The sequence below is a fragment of the Drosophila sulfurigaster genome, chromosome 2R (genome assembly GCF_023558435.1).
Source record: "Drosophila sulfurigaster albostrigata strain 15112-1811.04 chromosome 2R, ASM2355843v2, whole genome shotgun sequence".
NCBI classification, from domain to species: Eukaryota; Metazoa; Arthropoda; class Insecta; order Diptera; family Drosophilidae; genus Drosophila; species Drosophila sulfurigaster.
In genome coordinates this window covers 3,561,047-3,581,271 of record NC_084882.1, presented here as the reverse complement: position 1 = coordinate 3,581,271, position 20,225 = coordinate 3,561,047, and the positions used below count along the sequence as shown (strand labels likewise).

Below are 20,225 nucleotides of genomic sequence, written 5' to 3'. Positions count from 1 at the left end.
CTTGTTCATCGCCAACACTTGCTACGTCTTCTGGTTCACCTTTGAAGGCACCAGTTTCGATATTGAAAAGCATTTGCAATTTCTGCGGTGGCCCATTGTGTACAGACATAGGTGGACGCTTCCCATTCATGTCATTACTATGAGGTCTATTCATATAGTTGACGTGCCTAGTTCGAATGGACCTGTCCATTGGGACAGGTTTGGGCTCTGGTTTTTGAGCAATTGGGCGTGGTGGTGGAGCGAAACTTGGTCTATACAAAGCTCCCTGTTGTATTGGTGGAGCGTATTGTCGTTGAGGGAATGGTACATTATGGCTCGGTTGAGGCACCGTATTGGTCCAAAATGATTGTGGTCGAGTTCCCCAAGTTGGTCTTATAACGAATGGATAGTATAGGTTTGATTCAAATTTGTGTCCATTGTTAGGCAATTGGTACATTGGTTTCGAATTAAATTGCCTTAAGTTATGTTATGGTTGCATTTGTCTAGATGGTAGTGGAGGTGGCATTTGCCGAGATCTAGGAACAAAAGATTTTCGATGCTCCTGGTTTTCTACCAAGCTGCCCAGGTGCAGAGCATGGCTCAGATCTCTTGGCTCTTTAATGGCCAATAATCGTGGCATTTCGCCGTTCAGGCCGCGCATAAAAGTGTATAATGTTTTGTCACGATACGTATTGGTCAAAGTTCTGATTACTTCAGGGGATTCCTCTTGAGCACTTATTTGGTTGAGTATTAGGGACAAATGATGATACACAACTCTGTAATACTCAGTTACAGTCATACGGCCTTGCGTCAGTGAAAACATTTGATAGTCTACAGTTTTCAAATCACGCTTGTCAGAAAAGTGCGCTGTGAGGCACTTAGATATTGCCTTCCAGTTAAGAGGAGTGTTGTAAGAATTCAACACCGCTTCTGCCTCATCAACAATCTTATTTCGGATTGCGACCATGAGGAGGTAGTATCTATGTGTGTTTTCTTGCCCTTCATAAAGAGCACGAACTCTTTCGACATTCTTTTTCCAGCTGCCGAACATAGTTCTATCCCCAGAGAATTCCCTAACCAATCGAACGGTATCTGGTATCTTATCTTTTTCTTCTCCTAGACCGGGTCTAACAACTGGTAGATCTACTAAGAGTTCTGGTCTTTCTTCAGTATTAACTGCTTGCCTTATGATTCTACCATCTCTAAGTACTTAATCGATTATTCCTGTAATAGCTTCCCTAAGTTCTCAACTAGTAACTGGAGTACTAGTGCTTGGCCTGCTTTGGATGGGTTGTCCTATTTGAAGGTTACTAATTGACTCTGCTAGATCTTCTGCCATTGTATTGGTTTTAAAGTTTTTTAATCGTAAAAACAGTTTTACTATTTTGTCTTGATCACGAAATTAATTATTAAAAGTGTATTCTTGTTTGTGTAATACTTAATAATTAACTTATAGTTTAATTCTTTGTTTTCAGATTTTACGTTAATCGTGAATTTACCAAAATAATTGATTTATCCATTTACTTTCAAAGTTTAAAGTTTCGTTAAGAAAGATTTGATTACGTTACTTAGTTTACAGTCGTTTTGATATAACATTTTCTTTTGATTTGTTTTGTTTTTGATTCTTTGTTTCTTTTCGTTTTTCTTTTTGATTGATTCTTGTTTCTTGTTTCACTTAATATCTACGCTTACAGTTCTATTAACATCTCGGCGAATCTTCCGCGCTGGTCCTCTGGATAAATCCCGTTTATCCCGCGTTGAGTAGCGATGGGGTACTTCTTACTCTTGGGTGACTTGGGTTCCTCGGGCACACTTTGCACGCGGTGTCCTACGGACTGACACTATATATAGGACGTCGGCGATAAAGGTTTTTGGCGTGCTCTAGGTAGTGTGGTATGCACATATATCGAAGTTACACTGTAACCAGAGTAACATTAAATACGGAAGCAGCAACTCTCTGTTGCTGACCGAAATACATAAATAGTGCATTGACACTTTAATATAAAGAAAACAACAAATGCCCAGCGCAGTTCAAGTGCACTGCAATATGATGTCACCTGAACTGCAGCCGGCACATTAAAAGCCGCGTCAGCATAAACGCCGGCCACTGACCGTTGTCTGTGCATAACACATGCTCCTCCATATATTACATATATATATATAATTATATATTAAATAATACTTATGTATAATAAGCAGCGCTGCCGCCACTTCTTCAACGAAGCAGCGACTTAGCAGCGTCTCAAATAGTTTACTTAAGTATAAGAACAAATGTAAAGAATTATTCGGAAAATAAACGTCCACTAGAGCGAACCTTCGCTCGTGGTTTGAAGAACACGACCTCACCGCCTTTTACTGAATACATGGCGACCGTGACAAATTTCTGAGTGAGTACAGGGTATGGTCGGAATCAAGAAGCGAAAACCCGAAGGAGCGGTTTAAAGGAAAGGACTAGAAAAAGAATATCTGAACTCGTTCAGATTTTGTTTAAGTCCGAAAACCCTCCAACGTGGGCACAGGCAAATGTGCTCACCGCTGAGCTTCGGGCGCTCGAAGAATTCCTAAAGACAAAAAGTCAACCCTGTACCACAATTGTGCAGAAAAACATCACTAACACTCACCGTCCTTCACCGAAGGATTTACCGAAGCATATTCCAAAATGCCCTGCGGACTGTGAGGGACCTCTGGGAAGCCCGCATTGCCTAGGCACCTGCCTTGGCCATAAGTGAGAAGAAGTGAAAACATCGGTGAACCATCACCGGCAACGCCCTCCCCCGGGCCAAAGAGAAAAGAAGAAAAGAAAGCCTACGCAACCAGCGCCGGCACCGTCAATGTTCCAAGTTGACCATAGTGACCGACAGCGCTACTTAGAGCGCAGAGGCTGGCAGCACACCAAGGTGCAGGACTACAGCAGATTATAGTATAATTAAATTAAATTTAAATTTAAAATTTAAATAACATTTTGTAATGCCCGACGACAATTGAGTCGACCGGCAAGAAGTATGGCCCAATAAAGCCATACGAAATATTAGGCAGGAAAATATTGTAAAAGAAAAAAAATTTTTTTATGAGCATTAAAACAAATGCAATAAGTAAATATAGCGAGGAAGAAAATTTCGATTACACAAGTAGAATACACTTAAACACAATGGGTCTAATTGACACAAAGACAGTGGATTCCACTGCAAACGTTATAAATAAAGTAGAGTCAAGTTCGATTGACTTAGCGTTTACAAATATTCTTTTGATAATAATCGTTGTAATCTTATCAGCCAATTTGTTTTTCAAATTGTATAAACTACATAATAGATGTCTGAAGAAAAAGTACATGAGCCAGGCAAATGATTTAGATAAAATTTAAAAAAAAAAGAAAGAAATAACAATGATTACAATCAAAAGAATATTTGTGGAGCATAGAATAAATGAATGATTAATAAATAAAATGACTAATAAATAAATATAATACAAAAAAACAATATATATATAATGATTTTTGAATAGATTTTAGTGATTCTGACAGTTGAGAGTTGTTAAAAGCATGAGATGGATTGTTATACATCTAAATACTTAATATGGAATGGCAACAAATAAGTGCCACTTTACAGAGTATCAGGATAAAATTTGATAAGTCATATAAATGCTTATCTCAGAATAGAAATATTCTAACCGATACAATTAATAAACATGCTAAGATATTAGTAGAATGCTTTAATGAAGCACGGATACTAATACACAACAACAGGGAAAATTAAATCAAACTCACTGGTAATTGGTATCTAAGCTATTGATCAAGTTTCGATCAAATTTAGTATCAATACAAAGGAGGTATAGTTTAGATATATCAATACCGACTATATTAAATACCCCTTTGTTTGTTAGAACTAGTGAAGAACTAGAACTAATAGACCAAGACGAGTTTAACCCAGCAGAAGACGATAACTTAGAAAATATCGAACAGGAAATTAAAGAGAAAGATCTGAATGATCTTACAATACCTGCGGTAATTAATTTACCAGAAGTAGCAGAAGAATTCTGGTCAGAATCAGAATCAAATTCAGGAATAGAACAGAAACCAAGAATCATGGCGCAGACAAATATTGAATTCATAAATACTGCATCTAGGCTTATACCGGAGTTCAACGGTAAAGCTGAAAACTTACGTAGTTTTATAGATGCACTAGAAATAGTAAAAAGAAATTCAAGGCGCACATGAACTTTTAGCTGTGTCACTAATAAAGACAAAGTTGAAAGGACCAGCAAGAAACTTAATAGGAACGAAAATACAATAGACCAAATCATCAATCGACTTAAAAATAATGTCAAAGGTGAGTCTATTAACAATCTATCTGCAAGGTTATTGAATCTTACGCAGAATAACAAAACAGCTAATGTCTATACCCAAGAGGTAGAAAAGCTAGCTAAAGCTCTAGAAGGAGCATATATTGAACAGGAATTCAGCATGGAACAAGCTAGAATGCTTAGTACCAAACATGCGGTGACAGCAATGAAGAAAAATTGCATTCACAACGAAGTAAAAGCGGTTTTGCGTGCTCATACATTTGACAACATGGATGAAGCAATATATGCTTTCATAGAAACTTCAAATGAAATATCAGAAGAAAAACACTCCATCATGTATTACCAAAATTACGCTCAACGCGGTGGAAACCGTGGTCGAGGTAATTTCAGAAGTCGCAACTACAACAGAGGCGGCCAACGATATTACAACAATGGTGGCAGTAGTAATAATAACTCTAATAACTCTAGAGGTGGCTCAAACAGAGGCAGCTCAAATAGAGGTAATAGAAGACATAATAATAACATCAAGTACGAGTTACACAAGGTAACTCGGAAAACACTCAAACCCCTTGAGCAACCAGTCTTAAAAATTTTCAACATAAATCTAAATCTCAGCAGTTTAATAAGAATACAGAATCAGAGAAATAATAAAATCCTAACATTATTAGTAGATACTGGAGCGAATATATCAATTTTAAAAGATAACCATCTAAGCTCAGAAATAAATGTAAATTTAAAGACAAATATATCAGGAATTGGTCAGGGAATTGTACAATCAATAGGATTAGCTACAATAGATCTCCTCTTCGATTATTTCATAATCAGTCACAACTTTCAAATAGTCCAAAACGAATTTCCCGTACCTTGTGACGGCATTCTAGGACTCGATTTTATAAAGAAATTCAATTGCATATTAGATTATCAAAACGATGAACTAATATTAAAACCAAGTACGTTAGATTACCAAATACATGTACCGCTATTACAAAATGATATTGATAATTCAATATTATTACCAGCAAGGTCAGAAGTAATGAGAAAAGTCACACTTCGGACTGATAAAGATACTGTATTAATACCAAACCAGGAAATTCATCCCGGAGTATTAATTGCTAACAGCATCGTGAAAAGTAATAGTGCAATAGTTCGTATTTTAAATACAACAGATCAGAATATAAATATTAAAAACCCAAATATTATATTCGAACCAATAGACGATTACGAAATCAAATCAATAAATGATAATAAAATTAATAGAACAAAAGAAGTTCTAAATAAATTACAATTTCCTGAACATGTTAAAGAAGAACTCACAGAGTTATGTACCAAATATAGTGATATATTAGGTTGTTTGGTAATGACATACCGGTTTTTACATTAAAATTTCGGGCTTCTTTTGTGAAGTCAAATATAATCGTATCTGGCAATGCTGTATATCGTTTCAAAGGTATTGGCATCACCTTTAAAATGACATATAGTTTGTTTACATGAGCTTCCACGTTAAAAAATTACAATCGATTGAAATGGAGTTCACAAACGCAGAAATTCGGGCAAATTTTAAATTTTATTTCCCACAAGGAAAAACTTCTGCGGAATCTCGCAGACAGGTTATTGCTGTCTTAGGAGATAACAAACTTTCGATTCAAATCGCCGAACAGTGGTTTAGGCGATTCCGAAGTGGCAATTTTGATGCCGAAACACCCACGCCTTCCGGACGACCAGTGACCGTTGATACGGATAAAATCATAGAAATAGTGGATCGAGATCGTCATGTGACTATTAGAACCCTCGCAGAGGAGCTGCAACTAAGCACGGAAACCGTCCATAGGCATTTAAAGTGGAAAAATTTAACAAAAAAGCTCGGTGTATGGGTGCCTCATGAGTTATCCCAAAAAAATCTTTTCGACCGTGTATCAATCTGTGAATCTTTGTTGCACCGTAATAAACTCGACTCATTTCTGGATCGGTTAGTCACTCGTGATGAAAAATGGATCACATATGACAACATAAAGCGTAAAAGATCCTGGTCGAAGCACGGTGAGTCGTCTCAAACGGTGGCAAAGCCAGCAACAGGTGTTGCTGAGTGTATGGTGGGATATCAGAGGAATTATCCATTATGAAGTGTTGCCCTATGGCCAAACCATCAATTCTGACCTCTACTGTGAACAACTGGAGCGATTGAAGATTGCACTTGAATAGAAGCGGCCAGCCATGGTGAATCGTAAGGGCGTTGTGTTCCATCATGACAACGCCAGGCCCCATACATCTTTGGTGACGCATCACAAGCTACGGAGCTTGGTTGGGAAGTGTTAATGCATCCACTTTATAGACCGGACATTGCTCCAAGCGATTACCATCTGTTTTTGGCCATGCAAAACTTTTCGATGGACAAAAATTGAGTTCAAGGGAGGATTGTGAAAATCGAATCGCCGAGTTTTGTGCCAGTAGGGACAAGGACTTCTTTAGAAGAGGCATATACAAGTTACCATCAAAATGGCAGAAAATCATCGAAGAGAACGGTACATAAAGCACTTAAATCGGACAATGCTAACTATTTTAAAATTGTCGTCAAAAATCAATAAAAAACCGGTATGTCATTACCAAACAACCTAATATTTGGTTTAGAAACAGAAGCTATTTCAAGTAATAATTTTTATAAACAAAAATTAAGATTATCAGATAAAACTCCAGTATATATTAAGAATTATAGAAATGCAGAGACAGAAAAACCCGAAATAAACAGACAGGTCGAAAAATTGATAAAAGATGGTATAGTCGAACCATCCATATCAGAATATAACAGCCCACTTCTCTTGGTTCCCAAGAAATCACTCCCAAATTCAAAAGAAAAAATATGGCGTTTAGTAGTTGATTATCGACAAATTAATAAAAAACTTCTAGCAGACAAATATCCATTGCCAAGAATAGAAGAAATATTAGATCAATTAGGTCGAGCTAAATATTTTTCATGTCTCGATCTCATGTCGGGATTTCACCAAATAGAACTAGAAGATAAATCTAGGAACATAACATCATTTTCTACGAGCACTGGCTCATATCGTTTTACGCGATTACCGTATGGTCTAAAAGTAGCACCAAATTCATTTATGAGAATGATGCAACTTGCTTTTTCTGGCTTAGAACCATCGCAAGCATTCCTCTACATGGATGATTTAGTGGTTATAGGATGTTCAAAACGACATATGTTCAAAAATCTTACAAATATATTTGAACTTTGTAGAAAACACAACCTAAAATTAAATCCGGAGAAATGTTCATTCTTTTTACACGAGGTAACATTTCTAGGTCATAAATGTACAGACAATGGCATTCTTCCTGATGAAAAAAAATATGATGTTATTAAAACTATCCAACTCCAACAGATGCAGATAGTGCACGACGTTTTGTCGCTTTTTGTAATTATTACAGAAGATTCATTAATAATTTCGCGCAATACTCACGTCATTTAACAAAATTGTGCAAGAAAAATGTTCAATTCGAGTGGACTAAAGAATGTGAAGAATCATTTAAATATCTTAAAAAGGCATTAATGAAACCAACATTATTGCAATACCCTGATTTCAGCAAAGAATTTTGCATAACCACAGATGCAAGTAAACATGCATGTGGTGCAGTACTATCCCAAGAGTACGACGGTGCGCAACTGCCAATTGCATATGCATCGAGAGCTTTCACACAGGGAGAAAGCAACAAATCAACTACAGAACAAGAATTAGCCGCTATACATTGGGCAATAAAACATTTCAGACCATATGTCTACGGAAGACATTTCTTAGTAAAAACAGATCATAGACCGTTAGTATACTTATTTTCAATGAAAAATCCATCTTCAAAGCTGACTAGAATGAGATTAGATTTAGAAGAGTATCAATTTACAGTTGAATACCTCAAGGGGAAGGATAATCACGTTGCGGATGCGTTATCTCGCATAAACGTAGACGAATTAATACAAATGAACAGAAAAATATTGATGGTACAAACGAGATCATCAAAAATACAGGAAAACATCTGCGCAGATGAAAAAATTAAAATGCATGAAAATATATATGAGCCCAATGTCTATGAAGTTGTTAGCAATAACGACGTAAAGAAATTCGTGAAATTAAAAATGAACAATTTTAAATGTATATTTAAAAGAGGAAAACAAATAATTTCACAATTTTCAGTTAAAGATTTATATTCTAATGAAAAATTCGATTTAGGTCAATTTTTTCTAAGGCTTATTTCAGAAGCCGGGATACACAAAATCATTAACTTACAGATGTCACCAAGTGAACAAATTTTCGAATCTGTCACTTTAAATGAATTTAAAAATAAGGGCAATAAAGAATTAATAAATATAAAAATAGCGCTATTACAAAAAGTGACACACATAGACAAAAATGACGAAAGTCAAATTAATGCAATCCTGTTAAGATATCATAACGATCCAATAGAAGGAGGCCATACAGGGATTACGCGTACCCTGTCCAAAATAAAGAAATTGTACTATTGGCCCAAAATGGTTCAAACCATTAAAAATTATGTAAAAACGTGTGTAGACTGCCAAAAAGCGAAAACTACAACACATACAAAAGCCCCTATGATCATAACAAATACCCCAAACACAGCATTTGACACTGTTTTAATTGATACAATTGGACCTTTACCACGAACAGAACATGGTAATGAGTATGCAATAACTATTATATGCGACCTTACAAAATATCTAGTTACAATCCCAGTAGTAGATAAAAGCGCAAAAACAGTAGCCAAAGCGATTTTTGAATCATTTGTACTAAAATACGGTCCTATGAAGACGTTCATAACAGACATGGGTACTGAGTACAAAAATTCACTTATACAAGACCTGTGCAAATATATGAAAATCAGTAATATAGTTTCAACTGCACATCATCACCAGACTTTAGGAACAGTAGAAAGAAGTCATCGAACATTCAACGAATATATCCGTTCTTACATATCGATCGACAAAGATGATTGGGACATATGGATAAATTATTTCATCAACAGTACATGACTACTGTCCATTTGAACTTGTTTATGGTAGACTACCAAGACAATTCATAGAATTTAATAACTTACAAAAAATAGATCCAATATATAACATAGACGACTATGCAAAAGAATTTAAGTTTAGATTACAAGTAGCATATAAAAGAGCAAAACTAATGATAGAAAAAGAAAAACAAAAACGAAAATTAGAGTATGACAAAAAAGTAAATGACTTAAAACTAGAAGTAGGAAATCTAGTGTTACTTAAAAATGATACAGGTCATAAATTAGACAATCAATACTTAGGACCTTATAAAGTAATAAAAATAGAAGATAGAAACAATATAGTAGTAGATGTAGGAAAAAAGAAACCACAAACAGTTAATAAGAATAGACTAAAGTTATTCAAAAATTAATACATTACACAAATCAAAACAAAATGAAATCAATTCATTTACTCTTAATATAAATACTTGATAATAACGTTTATTACTACACAAAAAAAAAAAAACTTTTTCCACTTATTTATTCGGGGAGTTTAAACCGCTTATCGAGCTTTTGTGGCAACTTGTGGCACTTTACTTTGCACGATCACTGTTCACGAGTTTCATCGGGGTTTTACGCGATTGGTCTGCCAAACTACCTTTCGATCAGGTCCCTGCACGGGCGCCAAATAAGAACGATGGTTCTTTGAATTTATAAAAAAATACAAATGCGAGACGAGCTCGACTTACTTTATTGATTCCAAATTATAAACTAAACATTAATTATTATTTGATAAAGAATGGAGACACCTCTGCTCGTTTTTCTGCCGGCGGCGCTGCTCTCTCGTTCCCAATGCTACTTTGTTAGTGTTCTCGTTTCCGTTGTAATTGCAGTCATTGGCTGGCTCGTGGCTGTTGTTGTTGTCGTACCGCTGCAACTGCTGAATCTGTAGTTGACGGTATTGCGTCTTCGCTGGTGTGGTAGTTGTTGTTGCCGTTTCAGCAAACTTTTCGAGGATCGGGTTACCGTCTGGTTCCCAGACGTTAGTGACCGAAATATTGCTGACGCTGCGCACGTGTCGTTGGTTATGCGCTGCGGTGTGTTTCGTAACTTGCAGTTCGGTGCAACCAACTCCGGTGTTAATTCATATAATGGAATCGCCGATAAAAAAAACATCTAGTAGGAAATACGCATGCAGAACCGCAATAGAAATTTTTATTTACCCGCCAAACCAGGTATGGTGTTTTTATGCCTTGGCCGTGGCCTTATTTGGCCAATTTTTAGCCCGTCTGAAAGCGTTCTTTTTTGGTAGTTAAGGGAGTGTCTATTGTTTATGGTTCTTTTCAGTCTCCATTTATTAACATGTCCGTATCAAAAACTCGCCGTATACATATTTACATGCTACAAATAAAATACTTTATTAATTTAATGTGAATGTGAATTGAATGTTAGTAACAGTAGTTCACAAATATAATATATACAACTTACCTTTGATTGTGTGTATAAAACATGCGATGAAAATTTCAACTTTCTCGTACAATACTCATGAAAGAAATGATGCATTATGCACAAAATGCACGCGAGGTTTTTTTTTTTTGTGAGTAGTGGTCGTTAAAGAAATTAAATTGAGCTAATAGGGCGTTCAGCCACGTTGAAGTACATGTCATTGCGTGATATGTCAACGTACGTACTGGACTGTACGGTCAGTCATGGCATGACACGAAATTCAATTGGGTTGGTTGAGCATATCAGTGCTACATTGAATCGTCTATTGCCCTACAGTTATGTCCTTTTATTTAATTCTTTTTTTTATAGTTTTTTTTTAGTTTGTGTTTTTTGTTTTGTATTAAAGAAATTTGATATTTGCCGTAAAAGCATTAGCAGGATTCATGAACAAGTTTTGAATGAGACCAGATCAATAAGTTAATATCAAAAAGGTTATACAACTTATTGTCGTTATTTATTTATTTTTATTAGTTTTTATTTTAAATTTTATTTTCTACTAGCTGACGCGGCGAACTTTATTCCGCTTTAAAGGTAATAATTCGAATTAGTAAATTTTTTTTCTTAGAAGAAAAAAAAAAAGAAGTACATTAATTATATATTATAGTTTCTGCATTTCAGCACATATGTTGCTCTTTCACTAAATACCTTATGATACATGACATTTTTGTTTTCTTATCAGGCGTAAAAACAAGCGACGCAGATGGTTTCCGACCCGTGAACATGCCACATTTAATTGACCTTGGAAAAACATGGATGTTCTAGAGACAAAATTACAGAAATTATTTGGAAATGATATCAATTCGCTCGATCCATTAACAGGTACTTGACTATTATATATAGTCAGCAATTGCTCAGAGAAATCTTCAGAATTACTGGCAGTGTTTGGCGGAAATCATCAGACAATAAAATCATTGCTCCTTCAAAACGGTAATTATAAACAATGTGGCTGCTATTCCAGAAGACGCAACCGCTATGTTGGATCTCGCATGAACAGTGGCTAAACCTACTGACCTGAGGAATGTCTTACCTGTTCCCTGGTGAAAATGACATCTAGGAAATATAAACCACAATTTCATAGTCTTCCTTTCCATTGCAGTTTTTCGTATCCCTCTTGCGTTACAGATTTGTCGGGAAAGATTCGATTGTCTTGGTCGCGGAATTAGTAATTAAACTACACTTTACTTTAATTCACCTAAATCTATATAGCATGACAGTTTGGCTTGGTTCAACCTAATGAATGTGAAACGTTGTTTTTCTATTTTGACATACATGTCGATGCAATACAGCTGAAACAATCGAAACAATTAGTAAATGTTTTGTAAGGCGATTATGAGCACCCCTGTTTCATCGATATATCGAAGTACGACGATTTTGTAAGTATCATAAATATGTCCTTCTCCTGGCTCTAAGCTACCTCTTCACCAATTTTAGGCATATGGCTAAAGCCGTTCTTGAATTATGAATAGTGTAACTAACATGACTTACTTTTATATTATATATATAATTATGTTTTCGCGTAACGCGAAGGTTAAAAAAAATGAAACGATTTGATTTTTAAATAACTTGTAGACGAACTTTATTGATATTGCAAGATTAGCGGGCTACGCGTCTTTGCTGAGGAAAGTGTCTTTAAAAACTAACTTTACAATATATTGAGTTTGAACAAGAAACTTCTTATTGCGACTTAGAGCTAACATATGTGTAATGTTTTGTGTATGTGTTAGTGCTTTAATGCTGAGTCCTTAAATAGCACCAGAAAATTTTAAGTGGCGTGAAGTGGATCTTTTTGTTTGACGTTAGTCGCCGCGGCGACGATTTTATGTTTAGAATATGATCTTTATTTGAAGGCAATATAACCTTTTTGTTTGTTACGATTGGTCGCTGTCGTGACAAGTTTATGTTTTGAATATAATATAATCTTTATGTGAATGCAATAGGATATTTTGGAGATAGGGGAATAATTACGAGAATGTGTCACATACGAGAAATGAGTGTGGTGGTGGATATGTCACTCCCCCAACCTATAGAAATTAGCTTGTCCTCAAGCGTTTAATTCAGGGTACATAAGTGGTACTGGTTTTTCTGTAATTTCAACTTCTGCATTAGCATTTGTGTTCGTTTCATTTTTTCTTACATATGATTGTATGATTGTGTTGAAAGGTGTTTTGATTTTCTTACTTGCTAATAGTATAAAACAATAAGAATTAAGATTAATAATAATAATAATTAATTTTAATTGTTGAATATTTGTAGATAATATTTTCCGTATTGTTATACAAAATCATTTCTTTTATTTCTATGTATGATGGTTCTATTTTAGTTACATTGTATTCTGTAAATATAAGTGTTGTGAATTGTTGGGCTCTATTTGATAATTTTACATTTTTTAATTCGATTGTACAATTAAATATTTGGATTATTTTATCCTTTTCAATGTAGATGTCTAAAATTTAAATTTAAATTAATTAAATTAAAATTAATTAATTTAATTTAAATTTTTTAATTTTGGCTAAATTGTTACAATTTTGGTTTAGTTTGGTTCGTTTTATATTCCAAGTTATTACAATATTTGGTTCTACTATTTGTATAAGATCTTGTTTGCGATATTTATTGAAAGTACAAACTGGTGTTTCATGTTTTATTATATTTGAAATGCATTGGTCATTTATGATCTTCTTTGAGATAGTATTTGAAACAAAGTTATTATGTAAATAAAATTTCCCTTCAATAATTTCCGTCTGGGTATGGAATTATTTGGAAAGTTTTAACTTCGAGATTGCTAAGAGGTATATGAGACATCAGAAAAGTTTAATTTGTAATTGGATTGAACCATGCTGAAGTTTTTATATTAATTAATTTTTCATGATTGTTATGATCTATTGAATCATGTTTAAGTAGTTTCGGATTAAAGATACATAAGCGGGTTAATTGTAATCTTAATTCTATGTCTTCAATATATTCGGTAAAGTGTTCAATTTTAAATATTAACGAATTTTGTTGTCTTTCTTCTTCCAGAATTTTACTTTGGCTATTTATTATATTTATGCCATGATTAAATTTATTTATAAAATCATTAAGATTGCTTGCTTGGATTGAATTATGGGATTTTCAAATTGTTTTCTATCTTCATTATGTAATGTACCGAAAAGGAATTTAAAAGAAGATCCTATAAAATCGAATAAACCACGTTTAGTACGACTTGCTATTCTAATACCGGTCATTTGTTTTTCAAGTCTATTCATTATGTATCTTGATATTACCCGTCTTTTTGAAAGGGTTCGTTATTTTAGACTTTACTAACGGGGCTTGTCTAAATCTTGTATCTACTTCAAAATTACTTCTGTTTTTAATAAGGTTGTTTATTTGATTTACTTTGTTTTCTTGTGAATTATACTCGGGAGTTCCTGCATAAATAAAAATGTCTGCAGGGGTTCTATTAGTAGCGTTATGTTTTGTTTTTTGATTATAGATATATAAAATTGTTTCTAATTTTTTAAATTTGTTTTCTACAAACAATTATTCGTAACTTTTCATTTATTGTTTTATGGAACCTTTCTATGTCGGATATTCCAGTTTTGCTTGTGGTAATGTTAATTTTTATATTTTCTTCTTGTAATCAAATTGCACTAATAAATGCTGAGTCTTTATCTGCTTTTATCTCTAAGGGTTTTCCCATTTCATTGCGAACTTTTAATAAAGCTCTTTTGGCTTCTAGCCAATCTCTGCTTTGAACTTCTATTAATGTTGCGAATTTTGAATCCATATAAGAAATTGTTTTTTATCGATCATATAAAAATCTATTACATATTTATCTCTAACGTTAAGAACTTCAGGTGTTATTGTATTTCAAAAGTGAGTTTTGTGTCTCTATAGTAAGTTTTAGCTATATTACAAATTTCACATTCATTAATTAAATTTTGTATTAATTTCTGATAGTCAGGGTAATAGTATTTTTCTTTGAACCAATTAATTGTTTTTTCAATTCCTGGATGTAACAGCTTTTGATGTGTTTTTAATATTAACTCTTTAAACTCTGCAAAAGTTCGTAAGTCGACTAATTTCAAGCTTGATTTCATTACTTTAGTTAGATTATTCGGACTTATTATTTCTAAATAAGCTCTTTGAAAAATTGGAAAATCTACTTCATTGTGATAATAGACAATACTCTTTTTCGAGTAAAGATATTCTTTTATCATATTCTTGGCGTATTGATTGGTCATTTCTTTATAAGAAATTTTAATGTTTAGTTTGTGGAAATAGCGAGCTGTCTTGACTTTGTTATCATCATATTTTACAAATTCTATTTGTCTGTTAAAATAATTTAAAGGCCTTTCGGTTAAGTATGTGATGTTGACTATCCTCTTGAGCGGTATGTATAGTTGCCCCTGTGCTAACTGCATCTTCTTCTAGGAAATTCTCTTCTATTTTGATACGCGAAAGTGCATCTGCTACATTATTCTCTTTTTCTGGTAAATATTTTATTTGATAATCGTACTCATTTAATCGGATTTTCCATCTTTGCAGTTTCATGTTTGGTTCTTTAATATTACTGAGCCAAACTAATGGTTTATGATCACTTAGGATTTGGAATTTTCTACCGAATAGGAACGGAAATATTTAGTTGCCCACACAATAGCTAATACGTTCTTTTTCTATAGCTGAATAGTTTGATTCATGTTCATTTAAAGTTCGACTTGCATAGCAAATTGGTTTGTGTTCTTGTGACATCGGTTGTTAATGAGAATGGTTTCTCGAAATTTGGATAAACTAATATCGGATCGGACGTGATTAAAACTTTGAATTTTTCGAATGCGGATTAATATGTAGGGTCTTTTATATTTATAGTTGCATTTTTCTTTAATTTGATTATCATAGGCTTTACAATGTGTGCAAAGTTGGGAATGAATTTGCGGTAAAGTCCGCATAAACCTAGAAATGATTTAATTTCCTTTGGTGTTTTAGGTATTGGAAATTCAACAATAGCCTTGATTTTGTTTGGGTTTGGTTTTATATCTTGCGTGGTGATTATATGCCCAAGGAATTCAGTTTCCTTCTTCATAAACTCACATTTGTCAAGTTGTAATTTTAAATTGGCTTCTCGAAGTTTTGAGAAGATTTTCGAAATGGATGATATATGTTCTTCCAATGAAGTGGAGTAAATAATGATATCATCTAAGTAAACAAGACAATCCTTGAAGATCAGATCTTCAAGTAAGTCAGTCATGCAGCGCTGGAATGTCGCTAGAGCATTTTTAAGCCCAAAGGGCATACGAGTGAATTCGTAGTGACCGTGCTTGGTTGAAAAGGCGGTTTTTGTAATTGAGTCGGGATCCATTTAAATTTGATGGAAGCCCTTTGCAAGATCGATCGTAGTAAAGTATTGGCATTTGCCTAGATTATCTAAGATCTCATCCATATTTGGTATGGGAAATTTGTCATCAATGGTTATTTCATTGAGATTCCTGTAGTCAATGACTACCCGGAATTTTTGTTTTCCTGAATCGTCCATTTTTTTGGAACAATCCAGATTGGTGAACAATAAGGGGATTTCATTGATTTGTTTGTTGATCTCTTGATCATAAGCCTGTGGATATTTGTTCGTGTTTTGTTTGAATCGAATGCTTGATCGTACTAGTGAAAGTCAAATTGTCACTTTCCCTGTACTAAATGTCGCGAAATTCATATAAAACCTTTTTTAATTTTTCCACTTTTTCTGTGTTGAGATGTTCTAACCTGAACTCATTACACTCTTTTAGTTCGTCTTCGATTGCGAAGTTGAAGGGTCTATCTTCAGTTAAGGGTGGATTTGAATGGTTTTCTATATAAGTTTCTTCGGAATTTTCTTCATTATTTTGAAATGTGAATTTGTAGTCTCCTAATGTGACTGCTCCGTTTTCGTAGATTAACTGGCTTTTAATTACTCCCTTCCTAATAACATATCGTAATTTTCAGAGAATTTTTGAATATAAAATTTTTGTTTTATAGGACAAAGTCTACTAGGACCGAAAAATATATTTTCTGATAACTCAGTGATGCCATTTATTGTTTGGACATTGATTGGGTTTTTATAGGTTGGAAAATCGAAAATATTTTCTTTTATAAGATTTATTGAAGAACCTGTATCAAAGATACATTTTAGGTTTTCTTAATTCATTTTAATTTTTATTAAAATTATCAAATCATTCCGGTTCAGTTAGTGTTGTAGAGTCTTCGCAGCAATTCTTCATAAGGTGTCTGTGTTTTAAACTCCTCGATTAGCGATGATCTTATGGTATACGATATACGATGGGTTGTTCTCAAGGCTCCTCCGTCTAACTGCCTTTCGATGGCTCCGAAAATTACGATGTTTTGACGAACACATCTTGTTGTATATAGCGATAGGATGAAGTCTAACTTTTTTATAAAGGCTGACAAATTTTTGATTTGATTTAAGCACTGGTTTAGGTGTGCTTCTGTAAGTTCAAATGCCATTGCTGGTGTTATTAGTTCACACACCCGTGGTTTTTTACTAGATGTGGATGTTTTTGGCGGATATGTTTTGGCGGATATGTTAAGGATATAACCTTTTTGTTTATTACGATTGGTCGCTGTCGTGACAAGTTTATGTTTTGAATATAATATAATCATCTTTAAGTGAATGCAATAGGATATTTTGGAGATAGGGGAATAATTACAAAAATGTGTCACATACGAGAAATGCGTGTGGTGGTGGATATGTCACTATATAGATTAATTCCACAATTGATAATTCAAATAATAAATTTATAAAAAGAAGGAAATCCTAGGAAAATTCCTTATAATTCCGTTATACGCTTTGAAGGAAAATCTAATTACAGACAGGCAGAACCTGAATCAATTATATTCGGTTTTTAGATCTACTTTACTTGTTATCCATCATAACAAATCAATTGGGAACCCAATAAGACCAATAGGGAACGATTTAATATATTATTTATTAAATTATATCCGATTTTTCATTTTCTCAATTTTCCAATTTTGACGATTTTTCAAATTTTTAAAAAAATTTTTTTAATTTTTTTAATTTTTCTTAATTTTGACCCATTTTTAATTTTTTCTATCACCAAAATTATTTTTACGATTTTTACAATTTTTTTATTTATTAAAAGATGCCCGATTTTTAATTTTTTCAATTTTCAAATTTTGACGATTTTTAAAATTTGTTTAATTTTTACATATTGTGCGATTTTTATTTTTTCAATTTCGAAATTTTTTTCAATTTTTACAATTTTTATTTTATTTTAAGTTTTGACCGATTTTTTATTTTTTCAATTTCCAAAATTTTGCCGATTTTGAAAATTTTTAATTTTTGTGAATTTTGCCATTTTTAATTTTTTTCAATTTCCAAAATGTTGCGGATTTTTACAATATTTTTATTTTACACTTTGCCCGTTTTTTAATGTTTTCCAAATTTCCAAAATTATTTTTACGATTTTTACAATTTTTTATTATTATTATAAATTATGCCAGATTTTTCAATTTTTAAATATTTGCAATTTTTTAATTTTGCCCGATTTTTTATTTTTGTTATTTCTAAACTGTTGCCGATTTTTTCATTATTTTTATTTTTTTTAATTTGCCCGATTTTTCATTTTTTATAGAACACAAAATATTGTTGATTTGCTGTTTTAAATTTATTTTCAATTTCCATAAATTTTGCGATTTTTAATGTTTTTTATTTTTTAAATTTTAATTTTTTTAATTTCCAAAATTTTTTCGATTTTTTTTTATTTTATTTTTAAAATTTTTAAAATTTTGCCAATTTTTACAATTTTTTAAATTTTGACCAATTCTTCATTTTTCCAATTTCCAAAATTTTGCGGATTTTAAAAATTTTGTTATTATTTAAATTTTACCCGATTTTTCATTTTTTCCATTTCTAAAATGTTTGTTACATTTTAAATTTTGCACGATTTTGATTTTTTCAATTTCCAAAATTATGCCGATTTTTATATATTTTTTTAATATTATTGTAAAGAAAAAATTGGTTAACAAATGAAGTAAGATCTCATGGATTGATAATAGTGGATGCACTCTTCATAAATCCGTACTGGTAGGGAGACATTTTTGGACAATTTAGTAGCAGTAATTATAGTATTCGGCGCTAGACTAGACTAACTTACCTTAGGAGTGTTAGGATAGGGCGAGTAACTAAAAGAAGAATACGTACGAGTAGTTTGAAAAAAAGGGGACACAGGTTGGCAATCGCTTGACCAGAGCCACCTTTGAAAATTTTTTGTGTGAACATGAAGCATGTGTGAGGCAAACACATTCAGCCTTTTCTTAAATTCAAATATACATATGTACATAATTTGTTAACAGCTTCAATAAAGAAATTTATATTTTTAAAATCATTATTATTTTATATTGTTATAGTAGTTTGCTTTCTTGTAACTTCATCAGATACACTAAAGTACATCACACCAAAACACGGATTTGCATTTTGATTATTGTGATTACTCAATTATATGGAAACCAAACCTAAATTAATTTGTCACAAAATCAGTTCGGGTGTGCCTATTTAAATATTTAAGAATGTACTGTGTGCATATTGACAAATGTCAGTTCACATTAGTGTATCTTTAAATGGAACGTGATAATTTTAAAGCAGTGTAGAATTTTTTACACCTAATTGCTAGATTACACATACATATGTATGTACACGCATACATACATACATAGATGTCACACTGAATACATGCACATACATATGTATACGACGTACCAATACGTGTACTTTTGGTGGAACTGGTCAAAATTTTCTAAGGTGTACTATGGAGTTTATACGATAATATTTTCACATTTTTATACCCGCTACCCATAGGGTAGAAGGGTATTATAACTTTGTGCCGGCAGGAAATGTATGTAACAGGTAGAACGAGGCATCTCCGACCCTATAAAGTATATATATTCTTGATCAGCGTCAACAGCCGAGACGATATAGCTATATAATTTGGTTGCGATCAGATAAAATTTGTGGAAGTTATTAAAGAAATACTTTTGTATGGGCAAAACGCCTACTTACTAGTGGTCTTAGTTGTTTTGGCTGACAATCTGGTATATATTGCCGTCTATGGTATATTTTGAATGCGGTACTATATCGATATACCAAATATACCATTTGGTATATTTTTAGTATTTTTGCAGTATATTCGGTATCTCTTGAGAAAAAGACCTCAAAATATATTTCTTTTATTCAAAATGGGTAGCGGCTATCTCACAGTCGAGTACACTCGACTGAAGCTTTCTTACTTGTTTTCAATAGCACTTGTTAGTTTGCACGCTTATCAAGTCTTCGTGATTCCTGAAAATTTGGTTATGATGAGATAAAAATTGTCGAAGTTATTAAAGAAATACTTTTGTATGGGCAAAAACGCCTACTTACTAGGGGTCTTAGTTGCTTTGGCTGACAATCTGGTATA

General features: G+C 33.1%; 1 protein-coding gene across 4 annotated transcripts in view; it reads right to left on the bottom strand.

The window, feature by feature from the left end:
* Positions 1 to 12,153, bottom strand: part of LOC133835784 (uncharacterized) — a 46,458-nt gene extending 34,305 nt beyond the window's left edge. The window contains exons 1-2 of one of the 4 annotated variants that reach the window (XR_009893641.1): positions 11,813 to 12,153; positions 11,649 to 11,702 (exon numbers count right to left, since the gene is read on the bottom strand). Coding sequence is in view for 2 of the 4 variants with exons in the window: in XM_062265850.1 (XP_062121834.1) it covers positions 11,813 to 11,876 (64 nt within the window). In the remaining 2 variants the exon portion in view is untranslated. Of the gene's footprint in view, positions 1 to 11,648; positions 11,703 to 11,812 lie in introns of those variants that run through there. The other 3 variants (XR_009893639.1, XM_062265851.1, XM_062265850.1) reach the window with 3 other exon arrangements.
* Between the last annotated feature and the right edge of the window lie 8,072 nt (positions 12,154 to 20,225).